The sequence below is a fragment of the Vanacampus margaritifer genome, chromosome 1 (assembly GCF_051991255.1).
Source record: "Vanacampus margaritifer isolate UIUO_Vmar chromosome 1, RoL_Vmar_1.0, whole genome shotgun sequence".
NCBI classification, from domain to species: Eukaryota; Metazoa; Chordata; class Actinopteri; order Syngnathiformes; family Syngnathidae; genus Vanacampus; species Vanacampus margaritifer.
Genome location: NC_135432.1, coordinates 1412219 through 1423344, shown reverse-complemented (window position 1 = coordinate 1423344; position 11126 = coordinate 1412219). Strand labels below are relative to the sequence as shown.

The 11126-nt window shown below is 38.2% G+C and overlaps 1 protein-coding gene across 1 annotated transcript; it reads right to left on the bottom strand.

Moving 5' to 3' along the window:
* Positions 1-2166: 2166 nt before the first annotated feature.
* On the bottom strand, positions 2167-11096 carry LOC144053048 (ceramide synthase 5-like). Its single transcript, XM_077567063.1, has 10 exons — positions 10671-11096; positions 9685-9787; positions 8618-8748; positions 8465-8522; positions 8342-8392; positions 8132-8224; positions 5790-5918; positions 4806-4912; positions 4575-4731; positions 2167-2845 (listed from the first exon to the last, which is right to left on the bottom strand). Exons 1-10 carry the CDS (start codon positions 10844-10846, stop codon positions 2717-2719), a joined length of 1134 nt encoding a protein of 377 aa, XP_077423189.1. The 5' UTR covers positions 10847-11096; the 3' UTR covers positions 2167-2716.
* Positions 11097-11126: the final 30 nt, after the last annotated feature.

Sequence of the window (11126 nt, the reverse complement as noted above, 5' to 3'; positions counted from 1 at the left end):
CCAAAAAGAAAAATACAAACCTGGGATAGGACTTGGGAAATTCTTGTTTGTGAATAAAAAAAAAGTTAGCATAGAGAATAAAAAAATTAAACAAATAAAATTGTTGTTTTCTGAGGTAATATAGTAGCAAACTACATCTTTAGGAGGATTTAAATTGTGGCCACAAGGTAATGTATTTTCATGACATTCAAAATGACAATCATTAACAACAAAGTGGCTGAAAGTAGTGAAATCTGCATTGTGGGTTGTGGTTAGTCCTTTCTTCTTAGTTTTATAGTTTTTGGCAAGATGCAAGACAATGGTGTGCTACTATTATTAATTGCTGTGTCAGAGATTTATAAGGGAAAACATAATCTATAGGTTATGTTAAGTAAAAGTAATGACAAGAAACTTAGTTGGTTCGCCCAAAATTGTAACCAAGCAAGAGTACAAAGAGTTACTTTAGAACTATATGACTTCAGTAAAAGTCTTCCAAATAATTATTTTCGGTGGGAAAAAAAACAAAAACCCAAGTACGGAGAAACTTAGAAATAACATATTATTATTATTATTATTATTATTATTATTATTATTATTACAACTATTATATGAATGTCAAATAATTATATATGTGAATGTGAAATAATTATATATATTTTTTTTTTAAATAAAATAAAACTAAGGCAAATAAATAAATAATTGATCTTTCTTTCTTTACAGACACAAAATAGCACAATTAGGCTCACCAGACAAAGATAATTAATTATACAAAAAATATTATAAATAGATGATATTGAACTTTGACAGGTGGGTTCACCCACATTTATCAGCAATGCTGCTTTAATTCTCAAAAACGTGAGTTCTGCCAATTTACATCCACTTTATAGAGCATGTGTCTTTGCACTGGTCGTAAATGAGCTGGAGCCCATCTGTAAGGTAAAAAATATACTTTCAATCCTTCTGCTAAGCTGCCAAGCAGAGGTGCCGTTTGTTGACACACTATGTGAGGCACATGAGTTGAGAGTAAAGATACCAGCACAAGGCAGCTAGCTGTCTTTGCTTCATTCAGCAACGAGCATCAGTTCAACCGCTGACCTTTAGAATGACATCCCATCGAGACACAATATAAAACATTCTTAAACTTTTGAGAACAAAAGCTAAATATGCTAAACTGTTGCTAAAACTTTAATTAGCTTGCCGCATATTTTTTGCAAACATTCTATCAAGGTCAAAGTGTGCTGCTGCTGCTGTGCTCTTTTTAGGCCTTGTTGCTTGACGCCTTCTGAACTTCTGCAGCTGTCAAATAAATTGAGCCAGCAGGGGGCTCTGCTGCTCTGCCAAGCACCAAACACATTCCGCTCTATAGCGAGGAAGTTTAAAACGTAAGTGGCGAAAGTACTCACAACAGATGACATATCTGAATGTATGACAGGATAGCCCATGCAGGCCGTTGAAGCGACAGGGCGGCCATCTTGCTCCTCCCATCTCGCGAGTAGACTACTGTATAAACTATACGGTATACGTACAGATTAGACATATATAGATCGTAGGCAGTTAGTATAGGGCCGGGAGCGGAGGGTTTGTAGCGAGGTAGTCACGATTTCATAACAAGTTAAATAAATAAATATTAATAAGTGGACTGGTATGTGCTGCTTTGAAGACCCCCTTTTTCTTTCATCACGCAGTTCCTTAGACCCCAACATTAGATTTGGCAAAGGCATCTTTTGTTGAATTAAAAATATACGCTTCCCCCTGTAAACACCATTAAGCATATAATTCATACATGTATTTAAGGCAAGTTGTAAAATGCCAGAAGTCCTCTTCTTTATGTTTAACACATTTTAAACATAAATCATGCTGTTTCTACCAAGTACTGTCTCAAATGTTCTCCGATTTCGATACTGTAAATGTATAGGATGGTATGCCGAGAAACGTTTCTTGGAAGGAGCAATATGGCGGCCTCAAAAGTCTTGGCCTACCCAGTCATATATTCAGATCAGTGGTACGGAATTGTAAAAAACAAAAAATAACCGGTGACTTCATAAGTAATAAAAAATAAATTAAAAAAAAGTACACCATACTCATGACAGGTTTGACAGATGGCTGTGGCAGAGTCTCGTGTTAATGCTTTAAAAGGCACTCAAACCTGAAGTGTACCGGTAATATATATGACACCAAACAAAAAGCTGTCTTGTGGATCACAAAATATATTTAATATTTCAGTGAAAATGGAAAATCAAATTCATTTTTAACATTCACAATCATTATAACATAATTCCTACTAATTAATTTGGTTTGGTACAAGAGTGTTTTGAGAAAATTTCATTTACATTGGAAATTCAACGTCTGATGTGTAAGCGTAAATGGGAGATTTGGGGATTTGTTTTGTAGCTGTAAAAAAAAGAAGGCACAATCTGTAATAAAAATGTCGTTCATTTGATGAAATGGTATTGACAGTTGTGTTGATCCGTTTTGCAATTTCCGACAAATGAACACACACGCACTCACAAAAGGCACACAAACGCAGCAAGAAGGCAAACGGTCTCGTTTGCTCAAACTATTTCTCTGGTCACTCTTGCAAGCATGAAGCGGGTGTAAACATCTCAAAGTGTAAAAAGGATCAGCTGTATCCCGCAACACAGTCTTTTCTTTGGTTAGGATGGTCAAAGTGACATGGTGTCTTGTAAAGGCACAGCGGAAGTGAACAGATCCGCAAGAACGTTTCCGCACTTTGTCCTTAGTGGTCGTGTGTTTCTCCATTGAGGTTACTGGTGGGGCCGCTTGTCTGATTGGGCTGTTTACCGCCGCTGGAATGAATGTCCTCGTCTGAGCTGCTCTCGATGTCGCTGCGGTCGTCTTTAGCCACCTGGAACACAACAAAGACAAAAAAAAAAAGGGCAGCGGAGGGCAGTATGGGCAGATGTAGGACAAGTACTGAACAGAGTTCAAAAAGGAAAAAGATACCACATCTACATGACGCTGCTACTGACAAATCACTCTTAAAGTTGAAGGCACTTGAACTTCAAATTAAAGTGGTGTTGGAAAACTATTCAAGAGACCTTAAAAGCTCTCAGGTATTTTTTCTTTGATGAGCATTTGCATTCTTCCTTCAATAAACATGTAAGAACGGTCTATAGTTCAAATTTTCCAGAAATGCGAAAATGAATGGAAACGCTAGAAATTCGAAAAAGGGCCCCAAATTTGCCAAAAAGTTTTTACGTTTAGAGGGGATGGATTTTGAAGTGTATTGAAAAAAAAAGAAAGAAAAATGCGAATTTTGCCGATGGAAACAGGTTTTGCGAATAACCGCTGACAAGACCGGATACGCGTCGCACGTTTTGACCGGATATGACGTCACACGTATGTTTGTAGTCACAAAGCAATGGCAGACGATAAAGTAAGGTATGTTTAGGGGGACAACCAAACTGAAATCTTTTTGGAATTAATAAAAGAAGTGGATATGAATACAATTTAAGATGGAAAACAGCAAAGAAACGCTACAGTTGATGAAGAACTACAAAAGAAAACTCGTATGATGTCATCGCACTGCGCAGTCGCTTCCTGGTCTTCTTCTTCTTCTTTTAAAATACTAGTGAATCACATCTGTATGGTGTATAGCGCCACCTACAGCGGCGGAGTCCCCTCTCAATATTCGCAAAAGAGCAACAGATGGAACCGGCCATGAAGTCGCATGTCCGTTTTGCGCATTTACAGTAAATTTGCTTAAAAAATGTAAAACAATTGGATGGTAACCTGATGAATGAGTGCAGGAAGAATTACTGTATGTACAACACAGCAAACTAATGCAAGTCTAATTTATGGACGTATGACACCATTAGTCACCCATTGCTCCCATAAAAAAGTCACTGATTGACATCAGATAGCAGGCTACTTCATTATTCGATATGTGACACATTGTCACATTGTAATAAAACCATAAAATGCATAACCTTTATAGTGTGTAGACATTTGATAACCATTATGTGATTCACATCATATTACAGTATTTACTAGGGCTGGGTTTAAAATAATCGAATGATCGATACCGAATCGATTTTCCTTTTTGAGCCTGATATCGATTCATTAAGTCATGAATCGATTATTTTAATATCTCCTTTTCCCATAAATTTATATGAAAATAGAATATTAAAGGCTGAGGATTTTTTGGGTGTATTTTACATGAATTTAAAAGTATTTTCTTACATTTATGAAAGACCTGACTTATACTTTAAGACAATTCATAATCTTTTCAATGTATGTTTACAATGATTGAATTAGAATTATGAAAATATTTTCATCTCATCCTTGCTGATGCCAATGTTTGCGTAACACATTATATCACTAAATCATTTAACCGGTTACTTCCTCTGCAAAATGTAATGTTTGTGGAGTTTTTAATCATGCCCTTGATATTTAAGAAGACTTGATGTTCCATAGTTTCGCAAAAATCAGATTGAAGTGGAGTGAATCGAATCAGGGGAAAATCAAAATCGAATGGAACTCTTGTGAATCGAAATGGAATCGATTGAGGAGATTCGAATCGATAGCCAGCCCTAGTCTTTGCACATATAAATGTTTGGTTGCTTGCAACTTACCTTCCCCTTAAATATGGCTTTAATTGCAATGCGCGCAATGAGGTAGAACCAGATAATATGCAGCGTCTGCAGCACAAAAAGTAAGCCGTTGAACAGCCACCAGGCCTGGTACGGGCCTGAAATCTCCCAGCTCTCAATCAGAACGGTGTGAATAATCCTGCAAGAAAAACGTGTACAGATACGAGTCATTTGACGAGATGGTACATCAAGAGTGTAATCCGTTGGTCTCACCAGAAAGGAAAGATGACAAGCCGGGCGATGAAAAAGCTGATGCTGAACACCACAAACAGGCCATCGCACAGACGCTGGTATTTGGCATAGTTGGCCAGCTTGGCTGCCTGTGAAGGCAAAGCAGACCTTTCTTCTTCAATAAGGGACACTTGACTCATTCAGACGTTTGCAGCAGGAAAAAGTTCACATTTTGTCCACAAGGAATTTGAGAACTTCATTATTTTTCTTGTACAATTAATACCTTTAAAAAAGAATCATTTTTAGACTTGCTGTCCACTGAAGATGACATCACCTGTGCTGAGGAAGTAGGTAACAACCAATCACGGCTCACTTTTTTTTTTGGGGGGGGGTTGGTCAGCAAACAGCCATGATTGGTCGTTACCTACTTCCTCAGCACAAGTCATGTCATCTTCAGTCGACAGCAAGTCCCCAAAATTTTTTTTTAAAGGTATTAATTGCAAATAAAAATAATGAATTTATCAAATTGATTATGGATAAAATATGAACTTTTTACTGCTGAAAATGGCTCAAGTGAGTCAAGTATCCCTTTAATTAATTTGCTCCCAAAAACGCATAAATACATTATATTTTAAATATTGCCATGCTCCCAAAGACGTTCTTTATATTGTTGTTTTTTTTTAGTTTAAAGCAATGGTAGCTATTACAAAAACGGCCAGCGGGTGACAGCAGAGTATAAGAGATCAACAGGGCCATTTTGTTATTAAGTGGCCAAATATTTGCACACATGTCCACACTTTGGACATTTAACAAGCAACTAAAAAAAAGAAAAAAAAAGAAAAGTAATGGGCTCCAAAGAGACTGCGTGACATAAATGAGGCACACAACGTACAAGCGGAGAAAACAAAGCGCAAGGTTGTACTAAACCTGGAAACAGACTATACTGTACATACATTTAAAAAAAACTAATTTGGTATATAAAACTATGCTTGAAAAATGTCATGAGATGCCAAAGGATTCCTTTACCTCAAGGAAGATGTCTGACGCATCATGCACACACAAGACCAGCGTGCCAGCTCGCAACATGTTGTTGGCGTAGGAGAAGGTGATGAGGATGATGGTGGCCAGGTGGTGCACAAGCATGATGAAGAAATCCTGACATGAAATGATCACATGAAGACGTTATGGCTTCAAATGGCCAATTTTATAGGCATATCATGGTAATTTTCTTCTTATTTTTTTTTGACATTTTATGGCAATTTTTTTGACATTTGTTTCTGCTTCTTTTTTTGTAAATCAATTTTCTGACATTTTTTGACAATTTTATAGGCATATTATGGTAATTTTCTGCCTCTCTCCTTCTTTGTAGACTTTTTTATGGCCTTTTTTTATTTACATTTGTTTCTGTTTTGCCATCAATTTTGTGATATTTTTTTGCCAATTTTGTGGACATTTTATGTAACATTTTTAGACATTTTATTTTTTTTACTTTTTCATCTACCGTTGCCTCTCTTTTTCTGACACCTTAAACATTAGAACTGACTTATTTTTATTATTTAATTATTCATTTTATTTGATCATTAATTCATTTGAAAAATATTTTATCTAAAATGTTGTTGATGTTTTAATTGTTCAGCACCTTGAGTTGCATTTGAAAGGTGCTATATAAATACAATTTGATTGATAAAAATAAATAAATATGTAAAATAATAATAACACAAATTTTTTGAGAGACCCAAAGGAGAGGGGCTCTGGAGCCACATTTGGCCCCAGACCCGAAGGTTGCAGACCCCTGTACTATGTACTATAGATTTCTGCCATGTTTGACATAAAGAAGTCCATTTCAAATCTGCGGAGACTGTGTGCTGTCATGTGACTGCCTGGCCCCGTTTGATTGGTCAAATGAAGTCAAACATTGGATTAGTGTCTCTCTGGCTAACCAAAATAGATAGCACAAGCAACAGAAATACTCGATTATGGAAAAAATTATAATCACGATTATTTTGTCAATAATTGAAATCACAAGTATTCAAATGATTATTCATTTTTTTAGTACAAAACAAGGAAATGTTTAAGCATTTAAAAATATAAAGACCAATATAAAAAAAATAGAAACACTATAAGTATGTAAGTTCCTTTTGGACCAAAAAGAATTTATAATAATATATATTTCTATTAATAATGATGTATTTATGTTGGCGAAAAGTTGAAGTTGTGCAGCTTGTGCACTCTGCAGTAGTGTGCAGTCATTTACTTTTTGGTACAAAACAAGAAGATGTTTGAACGTAAAAAACAAATTAAAAATATTAAGACAAAATTGTTTGAAACACTATAATTATGCAAGTTTAGGGGTGTGAATTGCCTAATACACCTGGCGATTCGATTGGTATCACGATTCGATTCGATACCAATTAATCCCGATACAAATATATAAATTGATAGCATTTTTTTTTTTTTACTCACATTTAGAAAACACTAATCCGAAAACTTGTACACCGTAAGATTTGTAAGAAAATTTATTTATTTATCTGAAACTTTAGGCTTATAACTGTGAGCCATTTTATTTAACAATGTTTGAACTGCATTGAAATAAATTAAGGCTTAATGTTCCATTAATATAACATTCTTCCATTCTTAACGTGTGAACCCTAACCCTAAGTAAGACGTTTTGTTGAATATTCCCATAAAAAAAATGATGTTTAAAAATCGATGCGGCCGCATATCGAATCGATTTGAGAATTGCGCGCTGTAATATCGCGATATATTGCCGAATCGATTTTTTAACACCCCTATGCAAGTTCCTTTTGGATCAAAAAAAAAAAGTTAAAAATTAAAAAAAAAAAAAGTGCAAATGTATAGATTTAAACAACTCAAAAATTTGTCTTAATAATCTTTTTACGATTATGCTGATTTTGTAATTGTAATAATAGAAATTGTAATGGAATTTCGATTCATTGCACAGCCTTAGTAGATCACAATACAAGTAGTGAGCAAAAGGTAGCTCAATGTAACGGAGTAAAAATGGTGTTACTTAGCAAAAATGCTCAAGTAAAAGTAAAACACGTGTTGCACGACAACAACTCTGACAAGTACAATTTATCCCGCAAGTTGCTCGAGTAAATAGAACCGAATAAATGTCATCTGTTCCTGCTTAAAGGCCAATGAAAAGCAAAATGTGAAGCTACAAGTGGCGTCTGATTGCCTAACCAGTTTTACCAGAAAATCCGTCATCAGCTAATTCGAATACACTCCGACAATAACGAATATCAGCACAAAGGTGACAAGGACGTATGATCTGACATGGTAGAAATGGCGGCAATAGAAGAGCTTTGTTTTTGTTTAAGTTTTTAGTACCTGTGCTGACTCACCTTACGTTTTATGTCTGTAAACTGGGAAAACATCAGAGACCAGTAGAAAGCCAGCTCGGCCACATAGTGATTGAATTGCTGATGACTCTGATGCTGGAAGAGAGGGAGGGTCGAACAAAAACAACTTTAGCATTAGCAGCAGTTCAGTGCGCAAACAAACGACTTCGGAATATCAGCTTGTGAATGTGAAGTGCTGTAATGCGTACCAACCTGAAAGGGATAGTTGTCCCAGCAGCGTCTGGTATCCCACGTCCAGGGCGACTGAAAAACATTCGTCGGGGTTTAATGGACAAAACAAACATGACGCTTGATCATGATTTCAGCTCCACTTACCCCCCATAAATGGTGAACGGCATAAATAAAAATGCCCAAGTAAAATGTCAATCTCCACCTGAAGTCAACAAAATAAAGCCAAAGTTATTTTTTGGATGACAAACTGCTAAAATGTTATGCAGATTAGACTCGCACATATTTTCCAAAACCTACATGCTCTCACAGAACTTTGTCTGCATGCTGGGCTTGTCCTGGTTGCGACGGATGCGAAACCATCTCTGTATTTTCCGTACATCCCAGTCCAGTTGCTTGGAAAGTCCCTCCAGGTGCTTTGCATCTGGACACTAGCGTGGACAACCAAGACAGGCATTACCTGCTTTTTGTCAGCCGTATAGCTTGTAAAAGTCCCAAATTCCCGCAGACAGGCTCGGGTGCCACAAGACCATGATGTCATTACATTACTAGAGCCTGACCGATATGCATTTTTTGAGGCCGATACCTATTTTGGCAGGAAAAAAATACAGATTATTTAAAAATATATACCATGCATAAAATTCGCCCCCCTGCCCAAATAGAACAAATACTGACTGTTCCTGTGCGTTTTGGCCTCTTGGGGGCAGTGTGGTGCCGCGCATCCATGGCGTACACACTTGAAGTGAGTACAGAAGAAAGTTGCGATAGAACTCTATTCAAATAACGTGTTTTTCACACATTGGGAAGAATGTGTGCCTTTGTGTAGTGTTATCTCACCTGGAGGTATGTGTTCCCACAGCATTTGTGTGTAGATATTTGTTATTTGAAGGAAAAACAGTCCCGAATCCGATGCTAACGTCCGGTTAGCATTTGACTGGGATTCTCTCTTCGCTTTCAGCATTAGCGCTAGGCTAGCAATGTTTGTTTTGCATTTAAATATACAGTGGATGTAATTCTCATCGTTGTGTGTTTAGTTTTACAGTTAACTCCAACTGGGATGTCATTGAACAGCTTAAAGGATGCTTAGGGACAACAGAATAAAAAGAATAACATACGCAACACACTTGCTAGTTGCTAATGGTGCATTCAAGGTACTTTGACAGCGTCGGAAACTGGTTTTCTCCGATAATGTATTAAGCGGAAAATAATCGCCCATTTGCCCCAATTGGCTGATTGATTGTTTTGACCTATGTTTGAAGGCCTATAATCGGCCGATTAATCGGTCGGGCCCTATACATGACATTGTCCATGGTGTACACAGGCAACATTTGACGGACAAACGTATACACATTGGGCTAAACTTGTACCGTTTTGGACAGATAAACCCTCTCCAGGACAGCATTGGGCTGGGCTTGTCGATGCACTCCCGCCTGAATCTGAAGTATGTGGGCACAGGGCTTGGCTACTAGCCTATATACACACAGACAGGCAAAAAAAAAAATGACAGAGTGGGGGAAGGGACACAGAAAATGATTTAGTTAAGCAAGACATTCGGAACAAGAGTCAGTGAGGAGTTAACGACTTGGCATAGGAGGAGTTGATTAACTTTTAACAAAGTCATTGACTAGAGAGCTTCACACTTTAGCCTACAAAGTTGTGTTAGAAGAAAACAAAAGTGAAGCTTTCAGGGAGACACGGGAAACAAGAAATCCCAGGGAATGTGGCACACAGTCCAAACTGTTTCTGATGGCCTGTCATGTGAGCATATGAGAGACGGGAGGCTCTCCCAGACCAAAATGCTAATGGCTGTCTCAAGATAATCTGCTTCGACTGACCAGGGTTCATCCTGCATTTATAAACCCATCCTCTTGATCTCAAATTAGTTTCCCCAACATCTCCGAATGAAGCGTGCACATTCAACTCACTTTTTTTTTGCCCCAAAAAGGCGTGCAATCGAAAAGAAAATCTTGTTTTCAAGTTAACATTCAACAGGCAGTGGGATTCGCAATCATTACATGTAGTAGTGGTGATACAACCGTCTCATTTGAGACGCCCAAGTCAGCCACGTGACATGCACATTTCTAGATTCCATTTTCTGTTGATAAAGTTGACCCGTGCCGGATCAGCTCTCACCCGTGAATCTAAATATAGACTTGTAATATATATCGTAACTGCGTGTACGAACGTGTGTTGTTGTGCTCCGTGAGTTCACGAGAGCCCATAAGCCGTTTTAGCGCTCGACTGTTGTTTAATAAGCAACATATGACGCCCTCGACAGAAGAACGAAAGGGTGAGATCGAGGGAAGCGGACCAACAAACAAACAAACTCGCCCTGGCTCGGCTCCAGTTTTACCTTTCGAACAGGATCCTCAGCATAAAAACCCCGACGGCCAACGGAAGGGCGTACAGTATGTCTCCCACTCGAGGGTACACCACGCCAGGTGGTGGATGCTCCAGATCCGCCCAGGAAACATTTTCGGGAAGCCAAAATCTCTCGCTCCAAAACCAGGCTGACAACGAGGAAGTCATCGGGGGGCAACTGAGCGGCACTTCTAATCGAGTAAGGCAGCGTTTCCAAAGTCGTCAAAGTTACGCTCCCACCTCCTTCCGAAAAGATCAGCGTTGGCGCTAAGTAGGCATTACCGCCGCTTAACTCATAAGCGTCAACTGTGCGGTGCAAGGCGGCTAGCTTGACACGTAAAGAAGGCAACACCCACCCCACCGCAAAAACTTTCAATGACGCTCCCGAGCGAGAGGCGGCCCTCCCGAGTCCAGAAGTGAAGTGACGTGAAGTGAAGTCACCCACACC